Source organism: Urocitellus parryii, chromosome 9 (assembly GCF_045843805.1).
Source record: "Urocitellus parryii isolate mUroPar1 chromosome 9, mUroPar1.hap1, whole genome shotgun sequence".
Classification (NCBI taxonomy): Eukaryota; Metazoa; Chordata; class Mammalia; order Rodentia; family Sciuridae; genus Urocitellus; species Urocitellus parryii.
The window spans coordinates 143,551,257-143,571,423 of record NC_135539.1 but is presented as its reverse complement, the minus strand read 5'-3'; the positions used below and the strand labels follow the sequence as shown (position 1 = coordinate 143,571,423).

At 50.2% G+C, this 20,167-nt stretch overlaps 1 protein-coding gene across 2 annotated transcripts in view; it reads right to left on the bottom strand.

The window, feature by feature from the left end:
* Positions 1-2,968: 2,968 nt before the first annotated feature.
* Adcy10 (adenylate cyclase 10) overlaps positions 2,969-20,167 on the bottom strand; it is a 55,321-nt gene continuing 38,122 nt past the window's right edge. For both annotated transcript variants that reach the window (XM_077802541.1, XM_077802542.1), the window contains 10 exons: positions 19,905-20,012; positions 19,317-19,492; positions 15,305-15,461; positions 14,134-14,338; positions 13,962-14,058; positions 13,071-13,186; positions 12,123-12,240; positions 10,131-10,326; positions 4,344-4,532; positions 2,969-3,402 (listed from right to left, as the gene is read on the bottom strand). In XM_077802541.1, coding sequence (XP_077658667.1) covers positions 3,241-3,402; positions 4,344-4,532; positions 10,131-10,326; positions 12,123-12,240; positions 13,071-13,186; positions 13,962-14,058; positions 14,134-14,338; positions 15,305-15,461; positions 19,317-19,492; positions 19,905-20,012 — 1,524 coding nt within the window. In that variant the 3' untranslated portion in view covers positions 2,969-3,240. The remainder of the gene's footprint in view (positions 3,403-4,343; positions 4,533-10,130; positions 10,327-12,122; positions 12,241-13,070; positions 13,187-13,961; positions 14,059-14,133; positions 14,339-15,304; positions 15,462-19,316; positions 19,493-19,904; positions 20,013-20,167) is intronic.

The following is a 20,167-nucleotide window of genomic DNA, read 5'->3' as shown; positions in this document are numbered from 1 at the left end:
AAATGTCACAAAACAAAACCCAGAGCATCGCTTCTCTGATTGCCCTGGGCCTGAAGCCCTCGTGGATTATCTGTATCTTCCTTCTCCTAAAAGTAGCTGCCTGGTGCTCCTGAGACGCGCCCCGGGGTGCTGCAGAGTGCAGGGGAGTTAAGAAGGCACTTGCCCAGGAATCGGAGAGGTCCCGGGGCTGCACCATCCCAGAGCCAGTGCTGCCATCTGCTGTCCACCAGAAGATGCGCCACGCCCATCCCCGGGGCAGGCGGTTGGCTTCCTTCAGAGATGAGCCCTGAGCAGGGATTTGCCAAAGGTTGCTCACTGGGGCCCGTCAGGACCAGAAACCAAGCTTGGGTTCCTGTGAAAGTGGAGGCACGTGGACTCGGACATGGGGAAGGTGCAGGCTCCAGACTACCATCCAGTTTCTTCCCACCTCCGCCCGTCTCACCTGCCTTTCTTAAAAAAGGACTGTTAACTGACACAATGTAACTGTAGATCTCTACCGGCTCTGGGTGATATTCCAATACATGTGTCCAATGTGTAATGATCACGGCAAGTGACAGGTCTATCCCCTCAGACATTTGTCATTTCTTTGTGTAGATAACATTCAAAGTCCTCTCCACTGGTTATTTTGAACTATTCAATTAATTGTTGGCAGCTGGCTTACTCCTGCTACCCTGTACCTGTCAATCATCCTCTCTCACCACCCGCCCGCCCTCCCCAGGCTCTGGTCACCACTATACCACTCTCTACCTCCAGGAGATCAATTTTCTTAGCTCCCACATGTGAAAACATGCAGTATTTGCCTTTCGGTGCCTAAGTTATTCACTCCGTGTCCTCCAGTTCAGTCTATGTTGCTACAAATGGCAGAACTTCCTTCTGCTTTGTGGCTGAATGGTGTGCCATTGGGTGTACACACTTCATTTTCTTTATCCTTCCATGCGTCTGTGGAGACCTTGGTTGACTCCATGTCTTGGCTGTCATATTTGTGGTCAGACCTCAGGGAATTACACCACTGTGCCTCCAACGAGGACTGCCTGTCCCTGTCTGTCTTCTCCAGGCTTGCCCATCTTGGCTTTGTCTTGGTCAGAAGCAAATAGAATGTGAAGGAAGCGTTTGAAGTCCTGAGGGCAAGTGTCTGCTGGACGGGCACCCCCAGCACGGGGTGTGCTCCTGGCAGACTCGGTCTCCTGGGATGCTGGTCACTCTGCTGGGTGCCTGACACGTGCTCTTCTCCAGCAGCAGGGCCAGTGCTGGGGTGGGAGGAGGGCGCACTTCCAGGGCAGAGCAGCATGCACGATGGACTGGCCTCTGTCTCTCCAGGGCACAAGGGAAGCCACGTGGAGCCTGCTCTCCTCTGGGCAAGTGCTGTCAGTGGCAGAGGGCACTGTAGGAAGAATGCCTTCGCTTTGCCCAGGAACAAATGGCAAATGGGAGACTCAAGGGACAAATGGACACCCTCAGGTGACGTGGTCCACCCCAGTTGGGCCAGGCTGCCTTAGCCCACAGGCAGTAAGCAAAAGGAAGACTTCCTCTCATTTATCCACAGATCACCTCCTACAAGTGGTCAGTGGAGACCTTTACCGAGGCCAGCCTCTAAAAATCACAGGTAAGTAGTGGACCCAGAAAGAGGGCAGGGACCAAAGAAAGACCTTTCCTTGCTTCCAAGGATGCCCGGAAGGTGGAGGATGCACATCCTGAGGCCAGGGGAGGTGCCATGGGAACAGACTGGAGAGTGGGCTGGGCCGGCGGCATGGGAAGTCCTTGGGGTCTTTGACCATTTATTCAGTGTCCTGGCTTTTTATGACCATGTCACAGAGATGGCCTGGCTTCCAGCACTGCAGCAGCGTCCTGAACACCTGGGTCTGCGGTGCCCCGTTTCCCCTGTGGTCCGGGTAGACAGAACGTTGGAACACCATGGAACGGGCTGAGTGGCATCTGTCGGTCTTCCCTGTGGCCCTCAGAGCAGGCAGAGGTCAGGAATCGCCTCTGTTGCCTTTGTATCTCGACCTCCAACACTGCTCGGTGCCCGGCGGCGTGTGGCGCTTACTGGATGAGCAAATGAGAGAAAGCAGGGGAGGAACAGCCTGTGAAATGCCGGAGACACTGACAAAGGAGAGGCCTCGGCTGGCGTTGGGGACAGTGTGCAGCTTCAGGACCACAGCTCGGTGCGCGGGTGTGTCTGACACTGATGTGTGTCTACTCATCACGCTCCTGGGTGCTTTTCGCCGCCTGCCTTGCTGACACTCACAGCCAGGCCTGGGGATGGGAAGCGTGAGGAGCACGTGGGATTGGGGTGTGCTGGTGGCAGGGCTCCCTTCCCAGCCCCAGCTCTGATTGCCCAGCCCTCCCTCCCCAGCAGCCAGGCCTGCAGCCTCTGTGGCTGACCTTAGGGCTCCAGGGGACTCAGCTGTGCTGCCCAGAGGAAAAGCACACAGCCGTGCCTCGGCATCTGGGAAATAAAGATGAAGGCTACTGTTTCTCAATTAAACACCCAACACAACACACGCACACACAACTTTGAGCATATAAAAATGCTCCAAATTATTAATAATCAAAATTATTACTACTGCAATTTTTTTAAGTTTTTTTTTCCAGAGAGAATTTTAATACTTATTTTTTAGTTTTTGGCGGACACAACATCTTTGTTTGTATGTGGTGCTGAGGATCCAACCCGGGCCACACGCATGCCAGGCGAGCACGCTACGGCTTGAGCCACATCCCCAGCCCCTCTATTGCAATTTTTAAAAACTAATTTCCCACTTGTTGATGCACATGGCTAGAGGGGCTGGCACACCCGCCTGGCTTTGGAAGCTGTAGTCAGGTGACGCAAAAGTGTGTCTTTTCCAATCTTGTCCTTAGAGATCATGATGAAAGTTTGTCATTTACAAGTTCGTGTTACCTTAAAAAGATTTAACAACTGGACATTTTAAAATAAACATTTTGAGTTTAATACATTAATTAAAAACACGTGTGTCACAACTCGGGATGCCACCCGCCTTGGTGCTGACGTTTTCCCATAGGATACGACCAGCCCGGGCTGGAAAACAGGCTGCAAAGCTCAGGGGAGGTGGAGGTGCGTGGGTGGGTGGAGTTAGGAGAGTGAGCAGGACCCCGCAGCCCCCCTCGACCCTCTGGAAAGAAGAAACCCCCAAGGGAACAGGAGCGTGCAGGAGGCGGGCTGCAGAGGAAGGTGGGCGAGGAGTCGGGGGCGGTTCTTGCCACCGCCTGCCTCCTCCTGGAGTGTCAGAAAGGGTTGTCCAGGATGTTGACTCTCATCAGGAATTTGTTCTTTTGAACATCATGGATGTTTACCTTGCCCGATAGGATCTTCTCCCAGGAAGGGAGGTTCAGCACCGTTTGAACCCACTGGTCCTCCAAGCTCTCCAAGGTGGAGTACCACCACTCCTGAGGGCACAGAGAATGGTGGGTTGGTGCTCCTGACCGTGTGAGTGTGGCGCGTCCGATCCCAGGATGCTAAGGCCCTCCAGCTTTCCAAGTCGCTCGACAAGCCGACCTGTGGCCCACAGCAGCCCCGGGACATGGCCTTCTCTCTCTCTCTCTCTCTCTCTCTCTCTCTCTCTCTCTCTCTCTCTCTCACACACACACACACACACACACACACACACACACACACATATACACAATTCATTCCCCTACCCAACAACACCAAGTTTAAAGCGAGGTACTAACTAGGTTTTTGCTTTGGAACAAAGCAACATGCAACATTCACAAGTCGGGAAACGAATGTAATGCAGAGTGGAAGAGGGAAGGAAGACAGAGTGGAGCCATGCTAGCAGGATTTGCGTGAGGGAGAGTCCACAGGGACATAAGGGGAAAAGGAGGTCACAAGCCTGATCCATGGACATGCAGCCCCTTTGTGTGGGATCCCAGACAGGCTGGATGGCCACGGGGGTGGAAGGGCAGTAGGGCCCAATCCCTATGTTGGAACTTCACCCCAGGTGATGGCGTTGGGGAGCAGGGTCCTTGGGAGGGATGAGGCCGTGAAGGCCCTGCCCTCCTGGATGGAATTAGAGCCCTTAGACAGGGCAGGAGGGAGCCAAGCTTCCCCCCTGCACAGCTACCATGTGAGGATGCAGCCAACGGCACCATTGGTGAAGAACAGGCCTGGCAGACACCAGATCCGGCACCTTGATCTTGGACCTGCAGCTCCCAGACCATGAGCAGTAAATTCCTATTGTTTTAAGCCATACAGGCTGCAGTGTTGTCTTAGCAGCCCGAGTGGACCAAGACGGGGGCCTCCCAGGCCGGGGAGAGCCTGACTGGGAAGCTGTCCTGTGGGGCTTCCTGAGAGCAGCCCCCTGCAGCCCGCGAGCGGGGGTCCACACCTTGCTCATGTTCAGCCAGCATTTCTCCAGCATGTTCCCCTGTGTTTCCGAGAGCCTCAAGGCCGTGTTCAGGAACAGGTCGCAGTTCTGCCCATCTCCCATCAGAATGCAGACGTAGGCCATCAGGTGGTAGAGTCGCGGGTAGAAGACTGGGCCAGTAGTGTTCTGAGCCACAAGACTCTCCAGGTTCTAAAGGAAAACAACAGAATGGTACAACCAGAGTCTGAAACAGCTCACTGACCACAAAGTCATTTCCTCCAAAGATGGTTTGGGAACATTTTTTTTTTTTTTTAAGAGAGAGTGAGAGAGGAGAGAGAAAGAGAGAGAGAGAGAGAGAGAGAGAGAGAGAGAGAGAGAGAGAGAGAGAATTTTTTTTTTTTTTTGAAATTTTAATATTTATTTTTTAGTTCTCGGCGGACACAACATCTTTGTTGGTATGTGGTGCTGAGGATCGAACCCGGGCCGCACGCATGCCAGGCGAGCGCGCTACCGCTTGAGCCACATCCCCAGCCCAAGTTTGGGAACATTTTAAATATATGAGCAATCAAGGGAGAAAGTGTGTTACAGAGACGTACCTACTAAGTACGGTAGATAGAATGGTAACATGAGGCAGAGGGGCCGCCAGGGCCCACCCCAGACCACGGTGGCCTGCCAATAGTTTTCTACAACAACTATTTTTTTCTTTTGGTAGTACTAGAGATTGAACCTACGGCCTCACTCGTGCTAAGCAAGTGCTCTACCCTTGAGCCACATCCCCAATCTGCGACTGCTTTGAAAACAAAACATCTTACTCTGATTATCAAAGCAGTACAAGTGAATGATTGAAAATTTAGGAGGAAAGTTGGCTAGTTCTGCACGTAAGGAGCTTGGAAATCACCACGTGGTAAACGAGTTGAGATCTGAACAGACCAAAACCTGCCCAGCTCTTCTCAGATCTGTAGGAGGGGCGAGACACAGGACAGACAGCCACCCCCAAGACTGCAGACAGACAGGCGCACACAGGGCCTCCAGGGCAAGCTGCTGTGGAAACAGTGCCAGGGTAAGGGACCTGCACTGCACCGGAGGAGTTCAGAGACTCATCAGGGGCCACCTGGGGGCTAAAAACTCCAGGCAGAAGAGGTGGAGCCGGAAGCGCCAGGGTCTGTCTCCCACTCAGACAGCAGCCGCCTGGCAGTCTGCAGGACTCAACTCTTTCAGAACTCCGGGGTCCTTGGAAGCTTTGCACCGGTCTGGGTTGGACGGTGAGTTGAAGCAAATTTTGGCCAACTTCAGCACTTAACACAGTAGCAGCTGCCTGTCTCCTGTGCCAGCCCCACGGCAAGCAGCTGTGACAAGTTCCTGAGTGACCTACATACAACTTGCTGAAACCAAGATGGACAAAAAGGACCCTGCCCCAGATACCTGGGATCTGCACTCTGACCGCTGATTGCTGCTTTTGACACAGAGGGACAGTCCCAGAGGCAAGCAGCTGGCACAAGCCCTCCTCTGGCTGCAGGGACACCCGGGGCACTGAAGGGCTGGTGAACCTCCCCTCTTCATTCCTCTCTCTCCCCCACTTGAGCATTCCAAAGCAGCTGCCTATGTGCAGAGAATTAGAAAGTGACTGTGCACACCCAAGGAAAGGCACAGGCTCAGAAAGACCAGAGAAGAGCTTCAGTGGCCTTCATGCTGATCCAGGGCACAGAAACAGCCCAGAACAATGAAAAATAAAAACAAAAAACAGCCAAAAAAAAAAAAAAAAAAGCAGCAAATGCTGGGGAGGAGAAAGAATCTGATATCCATCAGAGCTACCACACTGTTATATGCAAATCTGTAATATCAGACATACAGAGTTCAAATCAAAAACAGTTATAGGAGACAAAAGAGGAGTTTGGTCATTAAAAAGATGTTCCAAAAATAAATAGATAGATAGATAGATAGACAGATAGATAAAAGAGGTTCCACACAGCAAGAGGAGGTTTATGCAAACCATCAAAATCACAAAGCAAGAACTGGCAGAACCGAGGTGGAGACAACCTAGAGGAAGAGTGGGAGACGGTAGGACTCCACTCTGGACAGAAGGGGGAAGAGCCAGAGGAGATCAGTGAGGAAACAGAGGACGTAAGAAACCGGAAAGGCTCATCCACTGTGCACTTAGCGGGCAGAGTTCCAGCTCTGCAAGATGTAGAGTTATGGAGACAGGTGGAGGAGATGGTGCTCGATAGCATTGCTGAACTGCACACTCGGAGTGGGCGGCTTTGTGCTGTGTGCATTTGACCACCACCAAAAAATAAATAAATAAATTTGAAAAACTTACATTTTGAGAGTTTCACTCCAGGAGATTGACCAGGTTCTTGCAGCAAATATGGGGGCAGGGGGCGGGGGGCGGATTCCCTTATGCTTCCAGCAGGGAAAGGCAAAAAGGGATCATTTTGAAATATACCAGTGCTCTCAGGAGGACCTACGTAAGCAGTCTCGCCTCCAGGGGGTTCATCAGAGCAGTGGCCGACTGCCGCTCTCCTGTCTCCCCTCGGAGAGGCAACTGCACTGCACTTGTGAGGCTCAGGGTCCAGCTAAGCAGGCTCTCTAAAGATTGAGCCTACTCATGAGGCCACAGGACACCTCCCTCCCAGACACCTTATACCACACCACTAAAGACCTTTGACACGGCTTCCTTGTACCTTGTACATCATGTCCAGCTATCAAGAAAACATTATACGGAAAAGGAAACCAATTTGAAGAGACAGAGCTAACAACAGAACCAGACATGGCAGGGATATTAGAATTGTCAGTCAAGGAATCTGAAGCAACTATGATTAATATGAACTCTAATGGATAAAATAGATGGCAAGAAAAACAGAGATGGAAATCCTGAGAAAGAACCCAAAACAAGTGCTAGAGATTAATAAAATAGAAAATAAATGCAGAATGCCTTTGATGGGTTCATTGGTAGACTAGGAACAGCTGAGGAGAGGGCCTCTGAGTTTGCAGGGATTCCAATAGAAACCTCCAAAACAGAAAAGAGAATAAAGACTGAGCCATTAGGGGGTGGGGATGTGGCTCAAGCGGTAGCGCGCTCGCCTGGCATGCGTGCGGCCCGGGTTCGATCCTCAGCACCACATACCAACAAAGATGTTGTGTCCACTGAGAACTAAAAAATAAAATATTAAAAATTCTCTCTCTCTCTCTCTCTCTCTCTCTCTCTCTCTCTCTCTCTCTCTCTCTCCCCTCTCTCACTCTCTCTAAAAAAAAAAAAAAAAAAAGATTAAAAAAAAAAAAAAAGATTAAAAAAAAAAAAAAAGAATGTGTCTGTGTAGGGCAGACCCCAAATGGCTGTAGTAGGCTCCCCGGCTAAAGCCTCCAGCAGGCTGCTTGTAGTATGCTGCCAAGGTCACGAACACCTTGATTCAGCAGAGGCACTCAAGGTCATACAGGGCCTGTGAGGTAGGCCCACTTACGCAACCTGTGGACAGTGGCCTTCTTTGTCTGGCCTGCACCAAAAATAATAGCCTATGGAAGTGGCCCAGGGAGTTGGCTAAATGGAATTGGCTGGGACTCAGTGGGGCTGGAGCCGGCTGCCACCACCTCTGAATAAAGAATGTCTGCTCTCCAGGATCCAGACTCTGCCCCCCAGGGTCTGAGCCTCCACCCAGCATTGTGCCCGGTCCTCGCTCCCTTCCTGAATCCAAAAGCCACCGTCTTCTTAGTGTTTTAGGCCTTTGTTGTGATCCCAGCACCGTCTGCTTGTTTTGGGCCTTGGCTGTCTTTTGTGAGAATGGGTTTTATCACTTTACTATTTATTGATGGACCTTCACTTAATCACCTGCTCATTTTTTTGTCTGGGTTCTCACATATTGATCAGGTTGACCAAAAGTGAGGGGCACTTTCATCAGTACTCAATTCATCTCTAAAAGTGACAATGACATTTGACTCATGCACCTGACATTTGGGGAAAAGAGAAACTTGGAATAAATTAAATCCAGTGTAAGATGGCCAAGAATATTTTTTTCTGAATGAAGTTAAGTATATCTCAGATTCCTCCTGAGTATCTTCTTAAGTAAGAGACATTCACTCTCTCCAGTGACATTTTTAAAGTAATGCTTTATATAACCAAGCGATTTCCCTATCCCGAGAGCCAGTGCACAGATCTGAGCTGCAGACCCCTGTTCCGTGTCATGTCACCTTCAAGTGGGCAAAGTCGGAACATCCACCTGTTCCGAGGCAGTGACTTGGTAAGCTGGAAAGAGACCCTGAGGTGTGTGTATGTGTGTGGGGGGGAGCGGTAATGAGCCCTCCCCGGGGCCATGTAACACTCTCTACTCTCTTTTTTTTGAACCCAGGGCCTTGTGCACACAAGCCAAGCACTCCACCAGCTGAGCTACGTCCCCAGCCCCAAGCTCTCTTCTCATGAAGCAGGAGTGACAACATTCAGAGCTCAGTGAGCTGCCCTGCTCCGTGGGCCCAGCTGCCTTGTTCAGGTTTTATCATTCAGCTTGTCTAAAGCGGGCCTGTGTCTTCATGGCCTGGAAGACTTGGAAGCAGACTCTTGGTTTCTACAGATGAGAACGCAGCTGGGCCCCTACCTCAGTTCCAGCCTCCTAAGACCCTCAGCAGAGATCCCAGCCTGGCGCTCCCAGACCTCCAGCCTGCCTAACTGTCAAACAGGAAGCCGGTGCTGTTGGTTTGTTTTGTTTAGGGTGCTGGGGGTTGAATCGAGGCTCCCACGCGCCAAGCCCATGCTCCCTGCTCCACCACTGAGCCAAATAAAGCCTCAGCCCTGGGTGCTGGTTCCAGCTATTAAATTTGTCACACAACAATACAAAACACATCAGTGCTCAGTTTTTATGAGAACAAGGTAAATGCTAACACCGGCAGTTTGACCCTTCATTCCCTGAGGGGCTTGTCCCCCCTGGTAACCCAGATCTACTTTGCTTCCCACCCCATACTGGGGAGTTAAACTTAGGACCTTGAACACGCTAGGCAAGTGCTCTACCACTGAAGTATACGCCCAGTCCTTTGAAATTTTTGTTTTTATTTTTTTAAGACAGTGTCTGGCTAAGTTGCTAAGGCTGGCCTCAAACTTGCAATTCTCCTGCCTCAGCCTTCTAAATTGCTGGGATTACATGCATATGCCTCCACTCCCAGCTTAATTTGCTCATTCTTTTACTCTGGTACTTAGTTTAGTTCTTAATACATATCAGTTGAATATTTGAAATTGTCATGTTCGAAGACTTATCTACCAGGTTGCTTATCAGAACAATAGCAATAAAATATTGTAGAAAAGTTCATCCAAGAATAATTGGGCTATATAATATAATAATAATAGATAAACACTATGCTTTGTTTTAATTTAATGACAGGAAATTATTCATAATATGTTTAATAGCAAATCACAACAAATGGAAACGTGTACGCACACACATCAAAGAGAACTTGAAAGGTGATATCTCAGTGCACAAAAGCAATCACCGCTGAGTAGTAGGGATACAAGCAGCTCATACTTTCTTCTTTCTGGTGTTTAGGAGGATTGCCTTCAAAAATGTCTATTATAAATAAACGTCTAGGGCTGGGGATGTGGGTCAAGCGGTAGCGCGCTCGCCTGGCATGCATGTGGCCCGGGTTCGATTCTCGGCACCACATACAGACAAAGATGTTGTGTCCGCCGAGAACTAAAAATAAATATTAAAATTCTCAAAAAAACAAAACAAAACAAAAAAAAACGTCTAGTGTAAATTCTGCAGTCAGAAATTGGCTGGCCCAGTAAGTAGGCGGCCATGAGTGGAGGAGGGACAGGGCCCCGGGCCTCACCTTGAGCAGCTCCACCCCACGGTCCTGGGCGTTCTCCAGCTGTTGTTCAATTTGCTTCTGCAGATAGAGGACTTGCCCCTCCAGGTACCTGGCAACTCCTTCATAGTAGAGAACGGTGGGGGTTCTCCTTGACACCAGGGGTTTGGCTCTGCTGGAAAACGTGTGGAATTCATCCCATTTCTGAAGCCTGGCGTACCTGCACACCACAGGGAAGTAAGACCATCAGAGCCACTCCTGGGGACAGGGAGCTCACGTCCTGTCCACTGCTTCTGGGTGCAGTTCCAGCCCCGGGGCTCTGGGGGCCTCCTGCCTGAAAACACAGGAGGCTGTGGGCTGCGAAGCCCCGAGAACACGGAATTCACTGATGGTTTGAAATGAATCAGATCCTGAGGAGCACCCAGGTCATGTCAGCCACCATCTTTCTTTAGAGTCTAAAAAAATGAGACATATCAGACTATAAATTCTGGGCTTGAAGAAACTGCTCCAGTTTTTCCAAAGAGAGATGCAGGGGCCAGCACTCCTGAGTGGTGTAAGCAGACTGGTGTCCTCAGTTCCCCCTGGGCTCCCCTTTTAAATGTGAATTCTCAGGTCCCCAGATTCTACTCAATAGACAGGTGGGGCCAGGTGATTTTTTTTTGAGGCAGCATTTTGACATGTTGCTGAGGTTGGCATAGGTGTGTACCACCATGCTCACCTTTTCCAGGTGACTCTTATGCCCACTAAATGTGAGACGCATTGGCCTAGGACACAACTGTTGAAAAACTCTCCAGTCAAAACAGAAAAAATTAGAATGACATTTGGACTATTATTGAACTTCAACCCACAGGGCAAGAGTGAATTTGACTTTGAACATTAATTGGCAAGGGTAATTAATTTGGAGATTTTGAGTTCTCCCAAGTAATTTTATAATAAGAAGGCATTTCGATTCAAATCTGAAGCTGCTCTGATTTGTGACATTTTACATAAGAATGTCTCCATATTGTCACTGACTCTCATCTCAAGACCTCTGGTGGACAGTGTGGCTGCGTGCAGTTGAAGGCGGCTGGGAAACAGACTGGAAGGACTTTGACTGAGGGGTGGCTGTGGAATTTCAGGAACGTTTGGCTGTGACCCGTGTTGGAGGCTTGCTGTTCCTCAGGCACAGGTGTGGCCATCACTGGAGGCTGGCTGGGTCAAAGGCTTAGCCAGCTGATGGGACTGAGCCTAGGGTCCTGGGGAGTGGGCTACCAGAGAGTCTTGTTTCCTCCCGTCTCCTTCCACGTGAGGGCCTCCACAGGTGAAGCCCCAGGTTACGCCTGCTTCCTCACTCCTCCGGCGAGGAGTGCTGCAGTTGGCTGGTGGTCTGGGGAGAGAATGAGGCAAGTGCACGGGGTCCCTGTCTCTGTCCTTCGTCTTGAGAGCCAGGGCAGCAGGCCTGGGCATGGTGTGCATCTTCTCTGCACAGGGGGAAGAGGCCTGCAGGTCCCAGGGCTGCCCGCTGCTGAGGGGGCCATATCCTGCAGTCCCGGCTTCTTCGACGTGGTTTCTGTCTGCTCTGATGTGCGTGGGTTCAGGTGGGCAAGCACCACTCACGACTGGTTTGGAGGCTCCACCCTCCTCAGAAGCAGTGTGGCCGCCCCTCCTTCCCCTTGGGGGCCTGGTTCCAAGACCCCTCTCCCCACACACAGGACCTGTGGATGCTCAAGTACCTTACAGCAAATGGCCAGGATTTGCACATAACGTAGGCACCCTGGTCCTGCCCTTTCCGGTTTCTCTGGTGAAGTGTGTGTAGCAACTGCTCACTGCAGGACACCTGAGACTGCCACGTCCCTGTCCTTGGTTGAGGTGATGGACTAGACAACCCCTCCCTGTCTCCGGGTGGATACTCTGTGACGCCCTCCAGCCAACTCGGGTGTAAGCTACACAGGCTTTGGCTTTCTTCTGGAAATACTCCCTGGAGCTCTTCTGGGAGACGTTTCCCCCTAGAAACTTAGTGACATCCAAGACACTTACCAGATAGCCACACAGGAGTAAAGTCCCAGGAGGATTCCACTCTGGAACTTGAGAATTCTGTTGTCTTCATTTTGGCATATGAAACCCACACATTCTTCAAACGTTCTATAGATAAAGCCTAGAAGGGAAAGCAGCAGCAGAGCGTGGCGGGCGGGTGGGGGTGCTCGTCCTGCGGGCCTCAGAGCCCACTGTGGGGACAGTCCTTTCTGACTGCTATGAGCCAGAGGATCCCTTGGACTTCAAGAACGACAGTCCTGCACCCGCTGTGTTGCCGAGTCCCTGCTCTCACGGATGCTATAGGTTCACAAGGCAATTCCACAGCCCAGACCAGGCAAGAGCAGGGTCTAAACCGACCTTTCCTGGCCTGAGCACAAAGAGGACCTTAGTGTGGCCTCTCCCCAACCTTCCCAGCCAGGCTTCCGGACTGGCAGCAACATGTGCAGCCCTGTCTAAAATGCATGTGTGGAGAACAGCCCCCCCCCCCCAGCTGATCCTGCTGGTGAACTGAGCACCGAGGGCTGCCCACGTGCAGTCAATTCAAGGTCGTCAGGTAAACCAACAGCTGTTGGTGCCTGCCCTCCCATCATTAGCAACCCAGTCCTTTAATCTAGAGCACAGAGTCTCTAAGAATAGCCTAGTAAACATGAAGCCCTCCAGGCACAGGGTGCATGGCCAGACAGGCCTATCAGCTCCAGGGTAAACAGAGCTGAGAGTGGAACTGACAGCTTAGGCCAAGGCTCCCTCCACACGGGATTCTCCTTCTTGCTACTCCTCCACAATCTTGGCACCTGTCAGACCGCTCGTCAGCACAGCCACCAACCTCTCCATCCCCGTCATATCCATGCAGCCTGAAAACTTGCAGTCTCAAGGCCTCAGCCCTGGGGCTGCCTCACCACACAGCACAGGGGGCCACACCCACCTTCTCTTCAATTCCAGAGCTGCACTTACCAGAATAGAGCATGATGTCCAAGCAGACAAAATAGAAAAACGCCTTGCTGAAGATGTGCTCTTCCGCCACAGAAAGGTCCCACAGCCACCCCAGCACCTGGATCAGCTGCTTGTATCTGTGGAACAGAGAAGGCAGTAGGATCACCAAGTGGTGGATGGGGAGAAGTGAGCCCTGGTCTGGTCCTGGTCCTGCCCAGTAAAACAAAACCAAACAAACCTTAAACCCAAACGGCCATCTGTTTTGTTTTGTTTTCCAATCTGTTTTTTCATAGATTCTTCTTTTTCATATATACATTTTTTATTTATAGATGGACACAATAACTTTCTTTCTTTATTTATTATTATTTTTTTTTTGGGGGGGGGTGCTGGGGATCCAACCCAGGGCATTGTGCGTGCAAGGCAAGCACTCTACCAACTGACTATAGGCCCAGCCCTATTTATTCATCTTTCTGTGGTGCTGACGATCGAACCCAGGCCTCACACATGCTAGGCGAGTGCTCTACCACTGAGCCTCAGCCCCAGCCTGTTTTTTCATAGATCTTGAGACCAGGGTGACCATAGTCAGGCCAAACTGGCCTTCAGTCCTGGTTGCTATTGTCTGGGCATTTTCCTTCCTATGAGACATTTCCCTTTCCCGCCACCTGTCAGGGCTTGGAGTCCTGATTCCAAAATAGGGATGGTCAGTCTCATGAGAGCAACCAAATTAGAGACGATGCTTATGAATGAATTCTGTTAAACAGAGGTATCCAAAGGCAAAAGAAGGCCACCAGCTGTCCCATCTTACTGGGAACCGGACTCCCTGTCCTGCCCTATGGACCAGGATAAAAATGAGCCTTGAACATTCAGCAATATGACTGACTTTGGAAAATAAATAGGCTCCAAGATAAATACCTGCTTTTCAGGAAGAGCGATTTACAAAGTCTGCAGAGGACCAGATAGTGTTTGTTGGGATTCCGAAGCAGTGACCACAACTTATGGGCTCGAGAGCCTGGGAAGAAAACAAGTCCGGTGGAGGGGGGCATTATTTGTGTCTTCATCTCCCTTCTCACCCACCAGCCCTTACCTAACTCGATGGCCAGGTCCAGGTGGCCCATTATGTATTTGATGTGGGCGAGTCGACCAGCCACGAGGGCCACGATCTCAACGCCCTCGCCCTTCAGCGGGAGGTTCACGATCTGCTCCATGGCCATCAACTCATACTTGAACCACATGCCCTGGCAGCCAGCCAGCTGGTGGTAGAGTGAATAGTCCAGGTAAGCATTAATGATCTGAAATGGCAGCAGGGCAGGGGAGAGGGGAAAGCCTGAGGTGGTCCCCAGACCCAAGCCCAGGCACATCACCTGGCACCTGCCAGTGAACCACGGGTTATCAAGCCTGGGAATAAAGCTGGTCACCGGCCAAAGCCATGGGTTTCCAGAAATCAAACTGAGTTTCTACCACCTATTTGCTGGGGCATCGGAGGCAAGCCCCATGGCCCCTCTTGCCTACATCCCTTAAACAAAAGGCAAAATGTTTACTTTTTGTGAAACATAAAAGCAATAGCAAATGTAAGTAAATGATTGCACAACAGAAAGCCTGAAAATGTCTTTTAAAAGAGAATCACCCGTTAAGCTTCTCCCTTTTGCCCTCATTCTCTGGGTATATTGTGCAAGTTTCCAGAGTTAGCCTGTGTGAAGCTGCGCCAGAGTAAAGGCTGAAGCGGGTGTCAGAATCTAGTATCTTCTGTGAAACCAGACATTAAGCTATTTGCCAAATTTTAATACAATGTCGTTGTATTTTGTTTGTTTGGGGAAACAGAATTCTTTTAAAAAATAAAAATATTGCCAGGTGCAGTGGCACACCTGAAATCCCAGCAGCTCAGGAGGCTGAGGCAGGAGGACCCCAAGTTCAAAGCCAGCCTCAGCAACTTAGGAGACTGTAAACAACTTAGTGAGATCCCTCTCAAAATAAAAAATAAAATGGGCTGGTTTGTGGCTCAGTGGTAGAGTGTCCCTGGGTTCAATCCCTGGTACCAAAAGAAAGGAAAAAGAAGAATGTTAATATGTGTTTATGACTTTTATTTTAAAGTATTTTTGAATTGTCGCAGTTTTTATCAACAGATAACAACTCATAGAGAAAAGCCCTTGGGATCCTTGGTCATTTCTAAGAGTGTGAAGTTGGAGAAGGGCGGGGCACTCCGGGCCAGAGCTTCTCCAACCCCCTCGGGACTGAGAGCCGCTGGGAAGGCGCCCTACCTGGAAGTCGTTCTGCGTCTCCAGCGCGGAGTTCACCTGCATCACAGCCGCCAGGTGGCCGTAGAACTTGTAGTGGAAAAAGTAGTTGGAGCTGTAGATGCGCCACAGCAGGGAGAAGCAGGCGGTCTGCCGGTAGAGCTGGGCCAGCCTCTTCTTCCTGTGCAGCGCAGGGCGAGGGCGAGGGCGAGGGCGAGGGGTGAGGCCGCGGCGCCGAGCAGGCTCCGCGGGGCCCCGTGGGCAGCCCGGTCTGGGTGGGCGCTCGCTGGTTAGGGACACGCACGTCGTTCATCACGTTTGGGTCTGGAATGACCACCCTTCTAGCAGAGGAAGGAACGACGGACCCCAGCCCTGGACCAGCCACGCAGGCTCCCCGGGCCGGGAGCCAGGGCTCTGCTGCACGGAGCCCAGGACGCTCGGGACACCCTCGGTCCAGCAGTGGGACGCAGAGGGCCAAGGCTGCAGCACCCATGGGTCTCACCGACCAGAGAACGGGGGAGGGGAGGGGTAGAGACGCGGGTTAGAGCTGCGGGGTAGGACGGGAGAATCTGGGTCCTTTCCTTGAGACACGGACGGACGACAGGGCAGGATCCTCTACCGCTAACGCGGGGCATCATCAGTCCTGAGGAGAGGAGGCCAGGACCCAGGGTCCTGCCTGCCCTGTCGCCTGGTGGGTGTGGCCAGGCAACAGCGACCGCAGCTCCTTCTTCCCAACGCTTCTCTACTTTTTCTCCTTGTGCAGGTATTTCTTATTCCTTTTATAACATGGTTGCCAACTAGGGTCATTAAGTTTAGCCAATGAAAATACAGGATCCCAGTACGTTTGAGTTTTGTTAGAATGCCTATGCTCTGAGTAGCTCATGTCACACACACTGTCATCAGAGACTCCAGCGCAGTTGCCCACCTCTGCCCTGAGGCCTCTCAGAGATCCCTGTTAAGCTCCTGCCCTCCCCTCTGCCTCCAGGAGCCCACCTCCACCTGTGTAAAGGAGCTGGCTCATCTCATTGCCATCCAGGGAACCCCACATCCAAGGGCCACTCTGGAAGCTGGGAAGGCAGCTCTTGGTGAGATTAAAAGAGCTGGAGCAACCGGGCCATGCTGCATCTTAGGCAGAAGGTACAAGAATAGAGCTAGGGTCTCTCTCAAAATGGAAGAGAAGTCCTCTGTAGGCTCTCCAGGCCACCACCCAGTGACAGTCTCCTTGTATGAACTGCCAACAGGTGGAAGACGCTTGACATTCTTATTATTATGGAATGTCAGACCTGTACTTGGCAACAAGAGTATAATGAGCTATGTGCACTCAATACCCAGCTTCCGCAATGGTCAACCTTCCTGCCTCACCCACCTTTCCACCCACTCTCTCTCTCCCCCATTATCATGTTTTATAATGCAAAATTTCCACCCACTGAAATGCACAAATCTTTTATTTTTAAAGAAGAGTTTAAAATTATAGTGCATTTTGCTTTCTGTGGACTGTGTTCAGAATTACTTATAGTTTTCTTTTTTTAAAAAAATTTGTTCTTTTTAGTTATGACCATGGAGTGTATTTTCACATATCATACATACATGGAGTATAACTTCCCATTCTTGTGGCTGAACATGTTCTGTATTCATGTATGAACATGGGGAAGTGATGTCCCATTCATTCCACTGTCTTTCTCATTCCCATTCCCCCTCCCGTCCCCTTCTCCTCCCTGTCCAACTGGGTTCTCCACCCCCCACCCCCATTGCAAGTCACCATCTGCATATCAGAGAGAACACTTTTTGGCTTTTGGTTGTTTGGGATTGGCTTATTTCACTTAGCATAATAGTCTCTAGTTTCATCCATTTACCATCAAATGCCATAATTTCATTCTTTGTGGCTAAAACTGTGTACATTTTCTTTATCCATTCATCAGCTGAAGGACACCTAGGTTGGCTCTATAGCTTGGCTATTGTGAATTGAGCCATTGATATGGCCATGTCACTATAGTATGCTAATTTTAAGTCTTTTCAGTATATGCCAAGGAGTGGGATATCTGGGTCAAATGGTGGTTCCATTCCAAGTTTTCTGAGGAATTGCCAAACTAGTTTCCAGAGTGGTTGCACCAATTTGTAGTCCCACCACCAATATATGAATGAACCTTTTTCCCCACATTCTCATGGATATTTATTGTCACTCATGATATTTATTGTTATTCTTGATAATTGCCATTCTGACATGAGTCAGATGAAATCTCAGAGTAGTTTTAATTTGCATTTCTCTAATTGCTGGTGATTTTGAACATTTTTTCATATATTTGTTGACCAATCCTATTTCTTCTTCTGTGAAGTGTCTGTTCAGTTCCTTAGCCCAATAATTGATTGTGTTATTTTTGTTTTGTTTTGTTTTGTTTTTTTGGTGTTAAGTTTTTTGAGTTCTTCATATGTCCTAGAAATTAATGCTCTAGTTGAGGTGTAGGTGGTAAAGATTCTTCTCCCATTCTGAAGGCTCTCTCTTTATGTTTTTGATTGCTTCCTTTGTTGTGAATAAGCTTTTTATTTGATACCATCCCATTTATTGATTCCTGATTTTACTTCTTGTGCTTTAGGAGTCTTATTGAGGAATTCGGTTCCTAAGCTGACATGATGGAAAGTTGGGCCTACGTTTTCTTCTAATAGGCACAGGGTCTCTGTTCCAGTTCCTAGGCCCTCGATCCACTTTGAGTTTTGTGCAGGGTGAGAGATAGGGGTCTAACTTCATTTTATTATGTATGAATTTCTAGTTTTCCCAGCATCATTTGTTGAAGAGGCTATCTTTTCTCCAATGCATGTTTATGTTGCCTTTGCCTAGTATGAATAACTGTGTTTATGTGGGTGTGTCTCTGTGTCTTCTATTCCTGTTCCATGGGTCTTCATGTCTGTTTGGGTGCCATGCTGTTTTTGTTACTATAGCTCTATAGTAATTGTGATGCCTCCTGCTTCACTTTTCTTGCTGATTGTTTTGGCTATTCTGGGCCTCTTATTTTTCCAAATGAATTTCACGAGTGCCTTTTCTATTTCTGTGAAGAATGTCATCAGAACCTTAATAGGAATTACATTAAATCTGTATAGCACTTTTGGTAGTGTGGTCATTTTGACAATATTACCTCTGCCTATCTAAGAACATGGAGATCTCTCCATCTTCTAAGATCTTCTTCAATTTCTTTCTTTAGAGTTCTGTAGTTTTCATTGTGGAGGTCTTATGTTTCTTTTATTAGATCGATTCCCAAATGTATTTTTGAGGCTATTTTGAATGGGGTAGTTTTCCTAATTTCTCTTTCAGTTTATTCATTACTGATGTATAGGAATGTCACTGATTTATGGGTGTTAATTTTGTATCCTGCTGCTTTGCTGAATTCATTTATGAGTTCTAGAAGTTTTCTAGTGGAGACCTGAAGAATCATTTCTTCAGCAAACAGGGATAGTTTTAGTTCTTTTCCTATTCCCATCCCTTTAATTTCTCTCTCCTGCCTAATTGCTCTGGCTAGAGTTTCCAGGACTCTGTTGCGTAGAAGTGGTGAAGGAGGGCAGCCCTGTCTTGTTCCAGTTTTAGAGGGAGCAAATGCACAAGTCTTACCAGTACAATTTGACCATGGCACCCCGTGTCCTCATCGGGCTACCTGGACGGGCAGTAGTTTGCTCTTTGGCCGATGTCCCTGGGTTGGGACAATGCCCAGTGTCTCAGCACTGAATGGAAGTGGGCTTGAGACTGAGGTTCTGGGCTGGCTGGTGCTGGTTACAACAGTGTGGCCTGGTGGTGAGAGGTTACAGCAGAGGAGGCCACTGGAGCTCGCTCTGCAGAGGGACCCTCATACTTTTGTCATCTGAACTCCCTCTGACAAAAGCTGCCTGTGAGGTGCTGTGCCGACCGGCCCTGGCCTAGGAGCCCCTCCTAGACGCTCTTCCTCCCACTGGTCAGAGCTAACAGGGGTCCTGGCGCCCCCTAGAGGCCGGGGCTTGGGGGCTGACCTGCGTGGTGTGGGGTCTGCCTTGCGCTCCCCCGGCTCCCCCTTACCCTGGAGGGGAGCTCTCCGAGCTTTGCTGGTTCAGGTAGTGGAAGTGTCTGTTCTTCTCCACGTGGGTTTGGAGGAACAGGGAGATCATGTTGTAGGGGAACACGCGGTTGAAGAGCTTCAGCGCCTTCCTCAGCATCTTCTTGGCAAGCACCATCTGGCCCATGTTAAAACAGACCTGGAGGCAGCCGGAGGGAAGAGGGAAGCCAGGAGTCTGGGTGGGCCTGAAGGTTCCAGCCACAGACGGCGGGACGCTTACACACAGCTCCTCTGTGGCCCGGAAACCAACCTCCTGTGGGGTGGGGTGCGGGGGGGGGGGTGTGACTGTGACTGCTGGCTGGATAAGGAAGCTGCGGCTAGGGTTAGCGCTTGGCGTCTGGCTCGTGTATCATGAGCTCACGTCCATTCCTAGAGGCTGTTGAAACGGTTCACAGAGCTGTCAGCTGGGACAGCGAGCTTGTGCAGTAAGCGGCAGTGAGCTGGGGGCTCAGGGCTCAGGGGGACTCTGGTGTGGGTGGCAGGAGGACTTGGGAAGCTCAAGGGTGACTTCTGCCAATGACCACTGAGTCGTGCCTCTAGTGGCTTCTTACCTGGCCTTTGAGACTGTAAAATGTGGCAGACTCAAAAGTCCTTCTCCAGGACTTCTTCTGCCTGAGAATTTTCAGCAGCTTCTCTCCCTCGTTCAAGTACACGTATGCCTGCAACCAGCACAGAGAGCGGCCCTGAGCCGGCGGGACACACCCCTGGAGGGACACAAGCCCCCCCACAACCCCCGCAGTACGTGGCGGAGGAGAGGAGGCAGGCACCACTGTGGGCCTCCCCTGTCCCCAGCCCCACTGAGGACAATGAGGCA